At 45.4% G+C, this 19,327-nt stretch overlaps 1 protein-coding gene across 2 annotated transcripts in view; it reads left to right on the top strand.

Annotated features, from left to right (window-relative positions):
- COQ9 (coenzyme Q9) overlaps window positions 1-9,209 on the top strand; it is a 56,944-nt gene extending 47,735 nt beyond the window's left edge. The window contains exons 6-9 of one of the 2 annotated variants that reach the window (XM_075577056.1): window positions 1,102-1,206; window positions 3,755-3,910; window positions 4,979-5,032; window positions 8,905-9,209. In XM_075577056.1, coding sequence (XP_075433171.1) covers window positions 1,102-1,206; window positions 3,755-3,910; window positions 4,979-5,032; window positions 8,905-8,940 — 351 coding nt within the window. In that variant the 3' untranslated portion in view covers window positions 8,941-9,209. Of the gene's footprint in view, window positions 1-1,101; window positions 1,207-3,754; window positions 3,917-4,978; window positions 5,033-8,904 lie in introns of both variants that reach the window. The other variant, XM_075577055.1, reaches the window with a different exon arrangement.
- Window positions 9,210-19,327: the final 10,118 nt, after the last annotated feature.

Below are 19,327 nucleotides of genomic sequence, written 5' to 3'. Positions count from 1 at the left end.
TTTAAGGCACCTATAAAAGCCCTTAGCATCCAAAAATGTTGTGCTAGAGACTATTTGGTGAGCTGGTTTTAAGCAGCTAGGTGCCAATTTGTTTTTTAAGGTGTTAGATTTTCTAAATAACACACATGGGGTTTTAGGTAAATGTGACTGAAGAATAGTATCTTTTAGAACCAAATGCCAATGTTTATGTATCACTTTTTTAATATCTGAAGCTAAAGGATTAAATTGTGTAATAAACGGAACATCTATTATACCAGTATTATTAGTGTTTAGTGTTTGTTTGGAATTATATTTTAGAAGGTCTTTTCTGTCAATATTTTGAATTTTAGAATAGGCTTTTTTATATTTTTTGGTTTCAAATTTGGATAGCATGGTTTTTGCCTGCTGTTCATATATGCTATTATTAGAGCAGTTTTTCTTTACTCCTCTAAGTTCTCCTTGTGGAATATTTTCAAGCCAAGGCCTGTAATGATTACTATCCGCCTCAATGTAGTTGAGGCAACTCACCGGTTTGTGAAAGGTTTTAGTTTGAATTTGACCTTACTCAATATAAATAAGTAAGTCAAGAAACTCTAAATCAACAGTGCTAAACTTGTGAGTGAATTTTAGATTATAATCATTTTTATTTTAAATATTCAATAAATAATAATAGTGAGTCGTGATCACCATCCCAAATGAAAAATATATCGTCCACAAATTTGGTCCGTGTATGTGTGTGCGTGTATATATATATATATATATATATATATATATATATATATATATATAATTGGTTACCAGCCTGGATGCTCTGCTAACATCTCCATGATGATATATATATAGATATATAGATATATATATATATATATATATATATCATCATGGAGATGTTAGCAGAGCATCCAGGCTGGTAACCACGGCAACCCAACAAGTTTCAGAACTCCATTACTTTCTCAAGGGCGAATGGCTGTCATTCACCCCTGAGAAAGGAACCAATTAGTTCTGGAAAGCATTGGGGAGGAAAACCATAGCAGAATATTGCCCTGAAGATTGTTAGATGGGTTGCCCCTGTATATTTTTGTATGCAGTGTCTTGTTACCTTTGGTTTTTTTTTCTTTGCAGGCTTTGGGGCTCTTGCTGCTTCCACAGAATATTCCCTCCAGTTTTAAGCTGCTCACAGGGATGGTGGATGACATGTGGCATTATGCAGGAGACCATTCTAAAGATGTGAGTTTTGGGCCATCTGTGATGTAGAATGGAACATAGCAGTACTAAGAGGGGGCTTGTTACTAAACTGCTGTAGCATATTTTCGAACACTGACGATTCTGGGATGAGTGTCCCATCTCCTGTACAGTCAGCCCTCTTTGAAGGCTGGCAGGATCCACTGGATAGCTTCTAAATTCTCCCATACTCTTAGATTGTCTGATAGGCGCTTGCGTACACATATATATTTATACATATATATATTCATATATATACAGGCATACCCCGGTTTAAGGACACTCACTTTAAGTACACTCGCGAGTAAGGACATGTCGCCCAATAGGCAAACGGCAGCTCGCGCATGCACCTGTCAGCACGTCCTGAACAGCAATACCGGCTCCCTACCTGTACCGAAGCTGTGCGCAAGCGGGGAGACTATAGCGCCTGTTACAAATGCGTTATTTACATCAGTCATGAACGTATAGGATGATTGCCGTGCAGTACATGCATCGATAAGTGGAGAAAAGGTAGTGCTTCACTTTAAGTACATTTTCACTTTACATACATGCTCCGGTCCCATTGCGTACGTTAATGCAGGTTATGTGTGTACAGTACTGACCCGCGTGCGCGCCTCTCACCTCTCTCACCTTGCTTGCTCCCATTCATTTTATTTGAATAAAGCCTACTGTATTTATTTTGGATACAAATGCATTATTTACATCAGTTATGCACATATACGATGTTTGCAGTACAGTACATGCATTGTAAAGTGGAAAAAAGGTAATGCTTCACTTTAAGTACATTTTCACTTTACATACATGCTCCGGTCCCATTGCGTATGTTAAAGCGGGGTATGCCTGTAGATCCAATCCTTAAGATAAAGTCCAGAAAAATGTTGAATAGTTGTTTCCAGTTGGAGGGGGTTTGCATGTCTTAGACAGGTCTGCAACCCCACCTTTCACCATTATCATCCAGCACACAGCACTTCCACTGCAGCAAGGGATTCTGGGAAATGACATGCAAATGAGCACACAGTGCCACCTTTTGCTTCAAAACCATTATATATATATATATATATATATATATATATATATATTTTTTATGCTGTGTCACAGTAGCTGGCACACACATATACAAAAAGAACACCTGATGCTAGTCCCATAAAGAATAAGGATGATGTTACCAGATGGTGGTCCAGTAAGAAGAGACAGCACACACGGGATATACTTGAAAGGGATGTATTGAACACTCAAAAACCAACGTTTCGGTTCCTGCAAACGGAACCTTCCTCATGAAAATGTAGCAATTGCATATGAAAGCGTGACCGTCGCGTCAATGCTCCGTGCCCTGCTACAGTGTTAATGGGGCTGGATAGTTGCGCATAGGCGCCTGGGTGCTGTTATGCAGTTGGGGCAGCCAACTGCGGATAGGAGAGACGCTACGGGTCACACTTGCGTGGTTCATTTCACACGGCGATCCAGCTGATCCAGGTAGCCTGCACGCTGGGGTCTCGTCATTATGTTGACACCACACACACACCAATGGACTGTGTATGCTGCATTAGGGGTGGAGATACACAGACCTATGAGGTTGGTTATGGTTCCCTATTGTTGATGTGCCTATCAGTTGTGTTCCTTATAGTGACATGACTACAATCAGGACTGTGATTGGTACATTCAGAGCCAGCTGTAGCTGCTGATTTTCGCGGGTGTTTGAGTTGTTTTTATTGGTTAATTGGGTGTTTTAGGTGCACTGGTGGGGGTATATGTTACAGTGGCTTTCATTTTAACACTGTACAACCCTGAGGAAGGTTCCGTTTGCAGGAACCGAAACGTTGTTTTTTGAGTGTTCAATTCACCACTTTGAAGTATATCCCGTGTGTGCTGTCTCTTCTTACTGGACCACCATCTGGTAACATCATCCTTATTCTTTATAGGACTAGCATCAGGAGTTCTTTTTGTATATGTGTGTGCCAGCTGCTGTGACAAGATAGATAGATAGATAGATAGATAGATAGATAGATAGATAGATAGATAGATAGATAGATAGATAGATAGATAGATAGATATTCGCACACAATGGTTTATCTGGAGAGTCAGAAGCTTCAGGCAACTCTGTTTACCTGCAGAATTCTGGTAACTGCTTGCTGTGAGTTTGACGACAGAGATGGACATCTTTTTCCTTGGTATTGGGAGACAGCAGTCAGGTGGAAAGAGGTGGGTGAGAGGAGTGGACATGTTGTAATGGAAATTCTAATGGCAGGGGGCACAGAAAAGATTAGTGTAGTCCAAGAGAGTTGGAGATCATGAGCAGAGCATAGTGGCTTTGTGGTTAAGTGTTAGGAGAGAAGGTTTTATATCTCGGGAGAAGCAGTGTCATGGAGAGTTTATGTGAACATTAGGGCCTTCTGCTTGAGTCTGAAAGATATGGGTAGCAAGAGAATGGAGAGAGCAATGTTTAATTTCCAATCTGGATCTTGATCATCATACTTAGTTTGACCTGTCAAACATTTCCAATATTGTGGAGCAGTATATGCTGCCTTCCCTTTGACTGAGTATCTCCTTCCCACAGGTCAGCTGGTACACACGCCGTGCAGTGCTAGCAGGCATTTATAATACCACTGAGCTTGTGATGCTGCAGGATTCCTCCCCAGACTTTGAGGACACCTGGAGCTTCCTAGACAACCGCATCTCTGAGGCCATGAACATGGGGATCTCCGTGAAGAAAGTACAGGTGCAACTAGTGACATTTAATCGGAAATTCATATTTTCTATACCAAATAGAAATATCACTTGTGAGCACATTCACATCAAAGACAGATCTGCAATCCTGCCTTTCCCCATAATCTATTAGCATACAATGCTTCCACTGCAGCCAGGGATTCTGGGTAATGACATGCAAATATGCACACAGTGTGTGTCACCTTTCGCTGCTTATCTATTTTATAACATGAACCCCTATAAGCTTATGCCTGCTGTGTTACACCGCTTTTTCAGCACCGCCCTGGGTTAAAAAAAAGTGCCCAGCCAGTAAACCTACACAGTCTGCTGTTTCGATCTTTTGGGTCTCATCAGTGTGAGGCTGGTTATACTGACTTTCCATAGAATTTAGTGGAAAATATTGGATTGGTACTGTATATCATGTCATATCCCACAAGGGAGAACAATGACACATACTATGTTCCAATAGGTATTATCCTTTTAAATGTGCGGAAAATGTTAACAAGTATTACAGCATATACATGAATAGAATGGTTGTGTCAGACAGGCACATTCAAAGTGTAGTTATAGACAGCACATTTTTAATATAGAATTGAAGCAGGTGGTGTTAATTTCGGCTCCTGGGACCCCTTACTCCCGGAGACACTCAACTTATCTGCTCTGGCTCATCAAGCAGGGCTTGCAGGTTTGAAGCTCCCCTCGTCACATGGGCCAATAGAAAGCTGCACCGATGACTTCACTGCTTGCTATTGGCCCACAGGGCCTGAGATCTCTGTACTGCGGACATATTGTGAACCTGCTTGTTGAGTGGAGGAGCTACCGGCACCTAATTTGCAGGTAGGTATCTCTGGAAGCATGGGGTCCCGGGTTCAGCTCCGGAGACCCCCTCCTTCAATCCTATATTTAAAAAAAAAAATTGACAAAAATACGTATCCTAAAATGGAAAATATGAGTGTTTCCTTAAGCTGCCTTGCCATGTTTATTCATTAGTTATGTCCAACATGCTGTTTACACATTCTAGATTCACACACACCTGCACACGTTGTTCACTTTTACATGTATTATCTCTGCCTAGGTAGCATTAACGGGGGAGGCCCTTGTGCAGGGGCTGATTGGAGCTGCCGTCACAGTAAGTCTTGTGCTCTAAAACCTTATCATAGAGAACTGCAGAGTGCGAATTCACCCCTCCCCTGCCATAGAGAAATAAAGCATCACTTAAACCAATATACTGTAAGTAGGGATATAGGATATAGTATCTGTCGTCTAAATTTAGCATAGGTTGAACTTGATGGACGCATGTCTTTTTTCAACCTCATCTACTATGTAACTATGTAACCCATTCACTGCCATAAAGAGCGTGTCTTAACTCTTTTTCTACTGTACCATAGAGCATCTGTTAACCCTTTCCTTGCTATATAGAATCCATCATTGCTTTAACCTTTCTGTATGATGGAAGAGAAAATACAATGAACCCTTTACCTGCAGAGAGATCTTATACTTAGAGAGCTGCAGAACACTACTTAACCTTTCACAGCCTTAGAAACCTCCAAAACAGCCTGGCACCATATTGCCCCTCTCCTCCCCCAGGCCTGGCATCCTCACCCCTCTCCTCCTCCCCTAGGTCTGCACTCACCCTTTCCCTTCTCCACTCCCTCCCCCCCCCCGGCCTCCCCCCCGGGTTGGGGCCGCAGGAAAGGCTGGCAGACCCGGGATATGGCCTGCGCATGAGCCACCCTCGCCCACCCGCCTTGCTCCTCCAACACCCGGCCCGCTCACCTTGGCCAAGGCCGCCAGGCCCGGCTGCCAGACGCCCACCACCTCCTCAGAATTAACCGGAGCCGTGGCGGGAGAGCAGAGGTGAGGGTGTCCGGAGCAGCAGGCTTGAGGGTGTTGCGTCCCGGATCAGACGGAGTGACAGCCACTAGGGAACGTTGCCGGGAGCCTGCTGTGCCGGTCGGAAGTTGGGGAAACTACGGATAGGCCTTTGACGCTGCGTATTGCTCAGCAATAGGGAATAGGTGTCGGAGAGAAGGAAGGAGGCTGAGGGGGGCCGCATGGGCCGTAAGGGGGGGCAGCAAGGATTGACACATGGGGGCCGCAAGGGTTGCCACATGGGGGAAGGAGGGAACGCGGGATGCAATGGAGGCAGGCAGTGTAGTAAGGCAGGGAGTAACACAAGCAGCAAGGCCCAGGATAGACCAGGAAGAGCTGGTTCAATGTGCAGGATTATATAGAGCCTGGCTGCTGGCCAAAAAAAATAAAAATTCAGCACAGAACCGCGTGTGCTGCAGGGACGGGAGTCGCCAGGGGGCAAATTATTTATACAAAACAAGATGGAGGCTGGGTGCACACCAAAATGTAGAGAAATTTAAAAGTATACTTAACAGTTCAGGTGCTTGCCGACGGACAGGGAACACCAACCGGTCCAAGGGTAAATACAAGAAAGATTAAAACGACAGCACTCACAGGTGGGGAAAAAAGAGAATTTTAATCCAAAATCATCAGGCAGTAAGACAAAACCCCAGAGTGACGCACATATCAGACCTACTGGTCTTTTCTCAAGCTCTGTGTATATATGTATGTATATATATTTATATATGAATACCAGCAAAGAGAAAGGGTCCCTATAAGAGCACTCAAGCAAAGGTGATATATAAAATCAATTTATATATCACCTTTGCTTCAGTGCTCTTATAGGGACCCTTTTTCTTTGCTGGTATTCATTTATACTTGTCCCTAGCACCGTCATTAGGCTGTTATTTTTATCAGTGTACCTACTTTTTATTTGGGCAATTTTGTATTATTTATCTAGTTAGTCGCAGGCTTTAATTGTGTTGTTTTCACACACACACACACACAAACACAAACACACGTGAAGAAGAAAGTACACCAACTTTGAATTCCATGGTTTTACATATCAGGACATAATAGCAATCATCTGTTCCTTAGCAAGTCTAAAAATTAGGTAAATACAACCTTAGATGAACAACAACACATGACATATTACTCCGGGTCATGATTTATTTAACAAAAATAAAGCCAAAATGGAGAAGCTATGTGTGAAAAACTAAGTACACCCTTACTGCTTCCATAGGAATTAAGCTGCTAAGTAGCAGACAGGTGCTGCTAATCAAATGCCCTTGATTAATTGATAATCAGCAAGTGTGACCACCTCCATAAAAGCCAAAGTTTTAGCAGTTTGCGGTCTGGAGCATTCAGGTCTGTGTTAACACAATGCCAAGGAGGAAAGACATCAGCAATGATCTTAGAGAAGTAATTGTTGCTGTCCATCAATCTGGGAAGGGTTATAAGGCCATTTCCAAACAATTTCAAGTCCATCATTCTACAGTGAGATTATTCAAAAGTGGAAAACATTCAAGACAGTTGCCAATCTTACCAGGAGTGGGTATCCCAGCAAATTCATCCCAAGGTCAGACCGTGCAATGCTCAGAGAAATTGCAAAATACCCGAGAGTTACATCTCAGACTCTACAGGCCTCAGTTAGCATGTTAAATGTTCATGACAGTACTATTAGAAAAAGACTGAACAAGTATTGTTTGTTTGGAAGGGTTGCCAGGAGAAAGCACTCTCTCTCTAAAAAGATCATGGAAGCACGGCTTAGGTTTGCAAAGTTGCATCTGAACAAACCACAACACTTCTGGAACAATATCCTTTGGACAGAAGAGACCAAAGTGGAGATGTTTGGCCATAATGCACAGCGCCCTGTTTGTCGAAAACCAAATACAGCATAGAAGCTCAAACACCTCATACCAACTGTCAAGCACGGTGGTGGATGGGTGATGATTTGGGCTTGTTTTTGCAGCCACAGAACCCGGGAACCTTGCAGTCATTGAGTTGACCATGAACTCCTCTGTATACCAAAGTATTCTAGAGTCAAATGTGAGGCCATCTGTCCGACAGCTAAAACTTGGCCGAAATTGGGTCATGCAACAGGTCAATGATCCCAAGCACACCAGCAAATCTACAACAGAATGGCTGAAAAAGAAAAGAATCAAGGTGTTGCAATGGCCCAGTCAGTCAAAGTCCAGACCTCAACCCGATTGAAATGCTGTGGCTGGACCATAAGAGAGCTGTGCATAACAAATGCCCACAAACCTCAATGAGCTGAAGCAACGTTGTAAAGAAGAGTGGGCCAAAATTCCTTCACAAATATGTAAGAGACTAATAAAGTCATACAGAAAACGATAACTTCAAGTTATTGCTGCTAAAGGTGGTTCTACAAGTTATTGAATCATAAGGTGTACTTAGGTGTACTTAGTTTTTTACACATGGCTTCTCCATTTTGGCTTTATTTTTTTAAATAAATCATGACACGGTGTAATATGTCATGTGTTGTTTATCTGAGGTTGTATTTACCTAATTTTAAGACCTGCTTAGGAACATATGATTGTTATTATGTCCTGATATGTAAAACCATAGAATTCAAAGAGGGTGTACTTTCTTTTTCACATCACTGTATATACATATACTGTATATGTGTATTTTAGCCTTTTTCTTTAAATCTTCCCAAATATGGTATGGTATTAACCTTTTGTGTCCCTCATCTCATATTAATCCTTTTGAGGATTAGCGCTACTATATTTGTCTTTTTATATATATATACATTCCAAGAGACACTGTTTTTAAGTTATCCTTGCTTCATTCATTGTAACATCGCCGGAAGAAGAGATCAGTGTATCTCGAAAGCTCGCACAAATAAAAGCATTTCGTTAGCCACAGAACGGTATCATCTATTTATTTTTTGATTATTGAAGCTCGGCTAACACGGTACTGATACCTCATATATATATATATATATATATATATATATATATATATATATATATATATATGTGTATGTGTGTGTATATATATATATATATATATAATGTATGTGTGTATATATATATATATATATATATATATATATACATACACACATACTACTTGTATATATTGTAGCTCCCCTATTGCTGATGTTTATCTCTTCCTATCTTATAGTTAAAGAATTTAACAGGACTGAACCAACGCCGGTGAAAGGAGAGAAGCAATGAGGGAGCATCTGTGTGATCCCGAACCCTTAGATCTCCACACTCCATGTCCCCTCTTCCGACTGAGTGCTGTACTTCCGGCGCTGTATGAGACATGCAGCTTGTGTGATAAAGTTATTTGTACACTGAGTGCTGTACTTCCGGCGCTGTATGAGACATGCAGCTTGTGTGATAAAGTTATTTGTACACTGAGTGCTGTACTTCCGGCGCTGTATGAGACATGCAGCTTGTGTGATAAAGTTATTTGTACACTGAGTGCTGTTGGCTTTATTGAAGAGTAAATGTACAAGAACAGGGTTATTACATGTGTTAATATATCTATATATCTCCAGAAAAAGTACGCGCTAAGAGATATTTTCACTGCCCACTCATTTAAACATTTGTAGACTCTACGGGGCATTGGAAACAAAATAGAAAATGCGCTCAGGACTGTGACATAGTTAAAAACAAGTGATATAGATAAACAACTTAGGTGAATCTATAATGTGATATATATAAAACAATACATCAAGTGCTGTGTTCAACCATAAATTTAAACCTGTTGCTAGGTATGTGATGGAGGTATGCTGCTGTATTCCGTGGACTGACTCCACAAACCACACGTACTAGATAAAAACAAAAGAAAAGACAGTGCAAAACCTCATAGTGTAGTATTAAAAATATATATTGTGACAGCAGGTGAGTATCTCACGTACATCAATTTAGATATTTAAAAGCATGGCATGTTATGGACATGTTACCACTCCGCTACCGCAACTGCACACGACAGTCAGAGTGATCGATGAGGTAGGTTCCTCTCTCTCACAGGATATCGTCTCTGCAACTTCTGCCGGTGTGTAGGTCGCAGGTAAGGGGGGAGATGTTGGCTTCAATCTGGAAGCATTCTATTTCTCGTGGATGCGTGTGCGTCCGGTATACAGCAGACTTCTGATGACGTCACCAGAGTTCCGTCGCGTGTTTGTACCGGAAGGGGCTGGATAGAAATGTCCGTGAGGATACTAGCCTCACAATGAGCTTCAATGTCCAAAGATGCAATCAAAGAGGCACTGGAACGCGCCTTCCAACGCGTTTCATTATAGAGTAACTTCGTCAGGGAATATCTGAGGTTCTCATTGGTAATTACTTATAGCTTCAAAACTCTCCTGATTGGCTGTTGATGAATTGGAACAGCCCATACTTCTAATTGATATTAAAGGATATACCTATACTCTGCCTACAAAAGGGGGGGTGTTATATAAAAGAGGAGGTTAAAAAACAATGATTTAATTCCACTAAACATAACAATTTTATACATATGGATGAAAAATATATGAATATAAAAACATCTAAAAAACAGAAGAAAACATAGGTTAATGACATTATAAATAAGGATAAACACAAATTATTCTGGAAGCCAGAGGATCACGTGGTTATGACTTAGCTCAGATAGTGCCAACTCACCCTCTTTCCTAAGCACGACAAGATCTGTTTCTTTTCTTAGTTTTATTGAGGGAAAACAGGATAAGGTACAGTCTCTTGTGTAGAGGTGTACTGTAGGTGTCTCTGTGTGTGCTCAGTATTCAAGGGAGGTGAAAAGATACTTCTTCATCACCATTACAGGGATTACAGCAGGGTACTCACAAGTCCAGGGAAAATGGTGGAAAGAAGGTGGTGATGCATACTGGGTGATAAAATGGTCTGGGGACAAACCATCTGTGGGCAGAACAGAGGGGGAGAAAGCAGACCAGCCCATTTGAGAGGAAAGCTGGGGCTGCCATGACAACTCACAGGAGTGTCTGGGGAAGCTGCAACATGTAACAGAAATGTTGCATCTTAATGCAGCATACTGCTGGAAGAGGGGAACTGGCACTGTGTTTGTGAGCAGAACCTAACACATGCAGCTGGCTCTAATAAGCTGACAAGCAGGGCTGCAATGAAAGGGGGGTTAAAACAAAAGTGGAGACAGGGGTATTCCTGTTCCATGACACTCCCCGTCTGGTATCTGTAGATACCACTATATGGCAGGCTATGTGGAACATATGTGCAATACATACAACATAACGATATACTGCAAAAGTCCATATTTCCATAGCAATGTGATACCGGCCGGTACCACTGGCGTCAAAGTCCTTTGGCCAGGCCTTCCAGTAAGGGAAGCCAGGTGGATGCACAGCTCTTGGTTAGCTTGGCGCAACACAATGTCTTTTGTAAGAGTCTCTGGCACTGCTTCCATTTAGCCTTGTGAGAAAACAGTTCTTTTGTCCCTGTAGTTTTACCCACAGAGTACATCCCCTTGTAGGTGTGCCAGTCGTGGTAGCTTGTCGCTCTATCGCCTGGCGTTCGGCAGAAGGAGATGGCTTTTGGCTCCTTGCGGAAGTGGAACAACACTTCTGGACGACTGGTTGTCGAATCTAGTCCAGTAACGAGGGCGTCTTTCAGAGAGATTCCCTGAAGCTGAATACTGGGGTTGAACATTACCCGGATTTGATCGGGTTCCTGGGGGTGGTAGGCCCCAGATGATTGGAGGTACCGGCATTCTTCACCTTTCTCCATTAGAGGTGCTGGCTTTGCGTGGCCGGTAAAGACTATTTTCTGGATGAATGCCACGAGGTTGTTTTCGGTCTCTGGTTCCCTTTTTAGATCGCGGAGGCGCGAAGTGAACCTAGAGATGGCATGTTCTCCATTGTTTGGGAAGCGTCCTTTTGGTGGATGGGATGGTAGCGGAGCCACCCAACTGCTTAGTCCGTCTTTAGAGAGCTCCTTAACAGTTAACCTCAGGAATCCTTTATCTTCCCCTGATGGTGTTCGTTTGCCGTCCCTTGTTGTTTGGAACGCTGTGCACCGTAGGTCGTCGGCGCATTTTTCTTGCACGAGAACATCTCCACGTCGTTTGGTGGAACACTTCTGCGTCTCTCTGTTGACTGCCATCGGGAGGTTATTGTCTCCCTGGACGTAACGAAGAACAGTCTCTTTTGTCCTAGTAAATCCCTTCGTGGAGTGTCTCTGTGACTGTCTCTTTTTAGACGTGTGAGAGGACAGTCTTTTTGACACTGTGGCTTCGCCTGTGGGGCGCAATTCTTTGCGGCTATGCCAGCCGTGGCAGCTGGTTGCTTTGTCGCTTGGTACTCTATGGAGAAGGACAACTGTACATCTTAGTCGCGCCATGGCTCGAGAGAGGACTGCTTGATCGTTTATTGCCTTTTGGACGATCCCTTGGTCGGTCACCTTTGGGAGGTTACCTTCTTCTTTTGGGGGTATCGACTCATCATCCTTAGCTGTCTGGACTGCGGAGCATCCCAGGCCATTGTCACATCCCCCCGATGTGAGGATGTTTTTGTTGATCTCAGGGGTATGACCTTGTCTTTTCTCTTCACTTGGCCCTTCGGTCACTTGGAGATGGCCAAGACATGGTTTGGAGAGAGATGTGTGTCCACATTCTGTCACCTCCGTTCTGCGGGCGTCGACATAGTCTTGCCCGTGCTCTTTGCTAGTGCACGCGTTGCCTACTATCACCCATCCTAGGTCAAGTCTTTGGGCGTATGGCGCGTTGTGGGGTCCGTTAAGCTGTTTACGGACTTTATGTACTCTCATGATGTCCCTGCCGAGCAGCAGCAAGATCTTGGCGCCTTGTTCTACCGGCCGGATGTGGTTGGCTATTCCTTTGAGGTGAGGGTAATGGCGTGCCATGTCCGGTGTGGGAATCTTGTCCCTGTTTGTGGCCATGTGGCTGCACTCGATGAGTGTGGGGAGAGCTATCTTCACTCTGCTATCTACCGAACGTATGACGTAACCGCTCGCTCTTCTCCCTGTTGACTCAGTTGACCCTGCACAGGTCCTGAGGGTGTAGGGTGAGGCATTGTCCTGTAAGTTGAATAGGTTGAAGAACTCCGTCTTCGCCAATGATCTGTTGCTTTGGTCGTCGAGGATTGCGTACATCCGAATAGCCTTCTCAGGTTGTCCCTGGGGGTGCACCGCGACAAGGCATATTTTTGAGCAGGACAATTTGTCGCCTTCCTTTCCGCAAATCTCAGTGCGCTGAGATGTGACGGATGTTGGCTCTCCTTCTTCTTTCTCCCCGCCATGCTCCGCTACGGAGGATGGGTTGTGGAGTTGGTGGAGTGTCAGCGCCTCTAGGTGTAACGATGTCACATGCATGTCGCTTTCGCACACTGTGCATTTGATCTCTTCTTTACAGTCCCTGGCTAGGTGAGTCGTGGAACCGCAGCACCTGAAGCAGACTCTGAATTCTCCAAGTAGCCTCTTGCGTTCCTCTAGGGAATTCATCCTGAACCCAAAGCACTCGTTAAGTGGGTGTAGCTTCTTGTGTATGGGACATTCCTTGTTTGGGTCCCTTGGTTCCTTGTCTTCGGCGACCGACTGACCAGGAGTAGTTTGGGTCGTGGGAGGCACGTCCGTCCTGTGGACCGAGATGGGTGTTTGAGTGGTACCGTATCTCGCCACTGGTCTCTCACTCCTTAGGCTGCTTGCACTGTGTGTGATTTGCGCACCTAAGAAGAAGCTGGGATCGTTCCTTGTCCTTGCCGCTTCGCGGATGACGTTCACGAAGAATGAGAATGGGGGGAAGGCGACTTGCTTCTCCCTTTTGTATTTGGAGCCTTGTGAGATCCATTTTTCTTGGAGGTTGTAGGGCAGCTTCTCCAGGATGGATCTCACTCCACGAGCTGAGTCTAGGGTGTTGAGACCTATTAAGGAATGGTCTTTCCTCACAGACTCCATTTCTTGCAGCAGGTCCCCGAGCTCTTGTAACTTCGAGTAGTCTCTAGTTGTGATCCTGGGGAAGCTGTCGATTCTTTTGAAGAGCGAATCCTCGACCGCTTCAGGGCTGCCGTAGGACTCCTCCAGCCTTTCCCACACTACAGTAGAGGCAACTCTTATTCGAACAAAAACCAGTGGCAATTCCCCAAAAAAACCAGGAAACACCCAGGTACATTCTGAATACATGCCTGAAACTTTCCTTAAACTAGCCCCAGCATTTCTGCATTGATTAATGGCCTATCAGATTAACAGCGGGGGTCCCTGGCAGTCCCATTCAAACTGAATTGGACAGCCAGGGATCCCTGCTGTGTTAATCCTATGGGTCGTTAGTCAATGCAGAAATGCCTTAAACGTGCCTCAAACTAGCCCAGAACATACCCAGCACATACCCAGAATGTAACCCGGCTAGTTTACGGCAAATGTTAGAATAAACGTTGCCTCTACTGTAGGTCAAGACCTACTTGGGGTTGGTGCGCGTTTGCCGCCCGAAGTCTCTTCGCTCGCTCCCTGGATTCGTTCCCCAGGAACTTGACTAACAGGTTGAGCTCTTCCCTTGCTGAGAAGTCCAAGCTGTTGATCGTGTCTTTGAACGTGAACTTCCACGTCCGGTAGTTCTCAGGGCGGTCGTCGAAGCTGATGAGTCCTGCGTGCACCAAGTCGCGCCGGATCATGTATTGGCTATGTCTGTCAGACCTGAGGCATCGGCGTGTTTGTCCCGTTCTGAGGTAGTTGCTGGGACGGCCTGTGCGGTCGCCTCTTCCTTGGCGTGGACGCGTGATGGCTGCTGGTCGGCGTGAGGGGCTGTGTTTTCACGTGTGGGTGTACCTGGGTGGCGAGCCCGTTGTGGTGCTTCCGTGTGCGCGCTGGCGTGTGGATCACTGTTGCGGCTGTGGCTATCCCAGGCAGCATGTACCATTGAAGGAACAGCGTCTTCTCGCGGGCCTAGCAAGTCTTCGGTGTCTGTGGAGTCGCTGCCTCCGTGTAGAGATGGTGCGCTGGTGTTTACGCTGAAGAGGCTCCTTACGTAGTCTTCAGTGCGTTGGACTGGATCCTCTGAGGCAATCCGTCTGTACGGTTGCTCCCCGCCATCCTGTTGCGCGGCTGCTTCTAGGACTTCGGCTTGGGCTATGGCGGCAGCGGCTTCCTTCTCTTGATTAAGTGCCTCTAGTTACGCATCAAATTCGGCCTTCCTACGCGCAGTGGTTGCGGCAGTAGCGGCGGCGTTAGCGGCAGCGTTAACGGCAGTAGCGGCGGCGTTAGCGGCAGCAGTGGCGGCAGCAGCGGCGGCATTAGCAGCGGCTGTCTGTTCTTCCTCTTCTATGCGCGCTCTTCCTGCTCTTATGGCTGCTTCTCTGCGACTATATTCGGCCCTGGCACGTGCGGCCTCTGCGGTGGCTCGCGACTTGGTAGCATTTGTGCTTGCGCTGGACGCGTTAGATTGCGCTGATCTTGCTGATCTAGATGAGTGTCTGGATGTGCTTGAGCGTTGTGACGCGGTCTCCAGGAGGAGCCCTTTTTTCTCGCTTTGGGCGTCCGTGATGGCGGCCTGCATGATGCCATCACGTTCTAGGTCAATCGCCTTTTGTAGGTCGCGCTCTCGTATGCTATCTTCCGTGTTAGTTCTTGTTAGATAGGTGAAGTATGCCTGTGACAGCGCTTGGTAGCCGGAGCGGTCTACCTTCAATTGAGTTATCCCCTGCTCGAGCTGTTGCACATTATTGCCAGCGCCAGCGACATTGCGTGCCCCAAGTGCGGTAGTTTCCCAGGCCAACTCTAATTTAGCGAGGTGCGCTTCAATGTCAGTCTCATATTTTTCGCGGGCCTTTTGTGTCTGTGTCCGTTTGGGCCTTGCGCCTGCCTGCGCCTGTTGCAGATGCGCAGCGGTCTCTGTGTCTGAGAGATCGCTTTCCTGCGTGATGTCTGGTGAGGCTCTGAGTTCTGCCATGCTGTAGGTGTGTGTAGGCCTTTTGCCAGTGCGTGTGGCGTGCGGTCTTTTACCTTGTCAGCGATGGACGTCTGTCTCAGATTATGCCGAGCGGTGTCCTGCAGCGTGCAGCGTAGGGGTAGCTGTACTCACAGGTGTCCGTTGGCTCTGTGTGGGGCTGAGCAGCGGGTGGACTCAGACAGAGAAAAAGGCAGTTAGGTTTTGTGAGAGCAGCACTGTGTGTTGCAAGGCTGCTGTGCAGTTTGAGCTACTGGTTGTCTGTGAAAGCTGCAGGCTGTGTGCAGTTGCAGAGGCTGCTCTGTATTTGCTGTGTAAGCTGCTAGCTTGTACTGCTGTTGGGGCTGCTCCGTGTTAGCTGTGTAAGCTGCTTGCTTGTACTGCTGTAGGGGCTGCTCTGTGTTAGCTGTGTAAGCTGCTTGCTTGTACTGCTGTAGGGGCTGCTCTGTGTTAGCTGTGTAAGCTGGTTGCTTGTACTGCTGTAGAGGCTGCTCTATATAGTCATGGAGTCTGGAGTAGCCGCTCCTGTAAGTGTCTGTAAGGCACAGATATCTTTTCACTATTCTGGAAGCCAGAGGATCACGTGGTTATGACTTAGCTCAGATAGTGCCAACTCACCCTCTTTCCTAAACACGACAAGATCTGTTTCTTTTCTTAGTTTTATTGAGGGAAAACAGGATAAGGTACAGTCTCTTGTGTAGAGGTGTACTGTAGGTGTCTCTGTGTGTGCTCAGTATTCAAGGGAGGTGAAAAGATACTTCTTCATCACCATTACAGGGATTACAGCAGGGTACTCACAAGTCCAGGGAAAATGGTGGAAAGAAGGTGGTGATGCATACTGGGTGATAAAATGGTCTGGGGACAAACCATCTGTGGGCAGAACAGAGGGGGAGAAAGCAGACCAGCCCATTTGAGAGGAAAGCTGCGGCTGCCATGACAACTCACAGGAGTGTCTGGGGAAGCTGCAACATGTAACAGAAATGTTGCATCTTAATGCAGCATACTGCTGGAAGAGGGGAACTGGCACTGTGTTTGTGAGCAGAACCTAACACATGCAGCTGGCTCTAATAAGCTGACAAGCAGGGCTGCAATGAAAGGGGGGTTAAAACAAAAGTGGAGACAGGGGTATTCCTGTTCCATGACACAAATGGTGTATAAGTATATAGAGAAAGAGCAGACATAAGATATACAAATAGCAATATCATTATATGGAACAAAAATTATCCAACTGTGTGAGTGATACCGATACCATAATAGGGGTTTTTGGTTTAAAAATATATATTAAAAAGTAAAGAGAACTGGAATAAAGTATGTACTTTATAATTACATCGTGTTCATTTCAACGTGTACGTTAGTGAAACATATTGAGGATTGTCGATTTATAGAGACCAAATATCTATCTCTTTGTTTAGTCCTAGAGGTGCCATGGTTTGCATTTTGTAAATCCATAGACTCTCTTGTTTGGATAGTGTTTTTTCTCTATCTCCTCGTCTTCCAACTGGTATAGTTTGAATGCCAATATATTGGAGCAATGTAGGGTCACAATTGTGTCTCCTCTTAAAATGTCTAGGTACACTATGTTTTTCTAACCCATGTCTGATTATCCTAGCATGTTCCAGAATTCCGGTCTTAAGGCATCTTTTTGTACGTCCAATGTATTGGTATCCGCAAGGACATTGGAGGAGATAAATCACATGAGTGGTTTTACAAGATATATAATCCTTCACCATAAATTTCTCTTTTATGGTGAAGGAGGTAAAAATCCTATGTTCTGGATTTAGCATGCTACACTCCTTACACTTCCCACAGCAGAAGTTCCCAGATGTTTTTTTGGATAACTATGAAACCTCTGTTGTTTTAGGTACCGGTGGTCCAATGTCGCTGGGAGCCAAATATTGTTTTAATTTTTTTTTAACATATGTGGCATTGGCAAGGGGGAACCTGCAGATGTATGAAAACCTCAAAACCTTGGTTAGGAGATTTACACCAAATTATCCATCATATATCTCTGACAGGGACCATCAAAATACAAAATAAATCTGGATTGCTCACAGATGCATTATTTAAGATGAGAGGTTATAGACGCCGGATTCAAGGTGGGACACCTTTGGAGAGGAAAATGGACAGCAGTTATAAAATATAATAATGTCACATATAATATAATGTCTCATATTTAGTTACATTTACAGTAGGAATATGGTGTGTGAGTAGAGGGGTACAGGGAAGATGAGGGAGTGTGTTGCAGACAGTGGACCACTGGGTTAACCGCTTCCTGGTAATTCCCTGGTTGCTGCAATGTAGCTGGTGGTTTTTTTTCTTTTATTAAAAGAATGCAGCCTTAGTTTGAGGTTTGATGCAAAGCGACAACTAATGATTAGTCTGTCCCACGTGAGATCATTATCACTCATTGTGTGTTCACATAGTCTGCATATGGTCTGCCTCCTCTTTTTTGCTTTTGTTTGTTTTTTTGGGAAAACCTATGGATTATCCAAAAACCTACGAAGGACCAAATGGAGGATCCCAGGATGAGACATGATGTGCACAGTTAGATTGTAAGGATCCTAAGAACCGGTCGTATTGACATGTACTGTATGCATTCATGGTGAATCAGCATAACTGGACTGTAAACTAGTTTTGTCATCACACTACTGTGATGCGATATCATGCTATATAATCATTGTATTTTTTAAATCTTTATTATCACATCTCAAGTCATTATTTATGTTAAAATTGTCTCTGTGATTGCCAACTCGGTCGGATCAGGGTTATTATCATTGTCAATATTTGTTATATACCGCAGCGAATCAGCCATTGGTGAACATAGCTCCAGCTTTCTTTTAGAACCAATAGGAAGCAAGTGGATGCTATATCAGTTGTAGGTAGAGTAGTTATGGATTGATTATTGATTGGATTGATTGCATTCAGATTGATTGACCGGAGCTTTTTGGTCACGCTGATCTCCCGTGATCCCCCGCGCACCGGGCCTTAGTTTGGAGGCTGCACGGTGGGTGAATGTGGGAGATATTTTTACCTGAGAGGTTGATGACTCCTAGAGAGACTGGCCCCTTTGCAGAGCCGCTGCTGCTACGTGGGTGAGAAGGCCGCCGCCGTCGCGTGGGTCACTGTCCATCGCCACCGCGTGTGTGCAGAGCCTGCCGCCCACCGACGCCACGTGAGTACTGAGCCCTGATTGGGATTGCTTTATAGCTTTACTATACTGTATGCTGAGTTCTGTGTGCTGTACTGAGCCCGGAGCTGCGACTTGCTGTGACCCCCGGCCTTGTGCTGTACCCCCCCTGCCCCCCCCCGCGCTCTGTGCTGTGCCCCCCCCTGCCTAGTGCTATGCCCCCCCCTGCCTAGTGCTGTGCCCCCCCCTGCCTAGTGCTGTGCCCCCCTGTGCTCTGTGCCCCCCCTGTGCTCTGTGCCCCCCCCTGCGCTCTGTGCTGTGCCCCCCTGCGCTCTGTGCTGTGCCCCCCCCTGCGCTCTGTGCTGTGCCCCCCTGTGCTCTGTGCTGTGCCCCCCCTGCGCTCTGTGCTGTGCCCCCCCTGCGCTCTGTGCTGTGCCCCCCCTGCGCTCTGTGCTGTGCCCCCCCTGCGCTCTGTGCTGTGCCCCTCCTGCGCTCTGTGCTGTGCCCCCCCTGCGCTCTGTGCTGTGCCCCCTCTGCGCTCTGTGCTGT

The sequence above is a fragment of the Ascaphus truei genome, chromosome 19 (assembly GCF_040206685.1).
Source record: "Ascaphus truei isolate aAscTru1 chromosome 19, aAscTru1.hap1, whole genome shotgun sequence".
Taxonomy (NCBI): Eukaryota; Metazoa; Chordata; class Amphibia; order Anura; family Ascaphidae; genus Ascaphus; species Ascaphus truei.
Note: the sequence above shows the minus strand (reverse complement) of the source record. Positions and strands in the feature narration are given on the sequence as shown.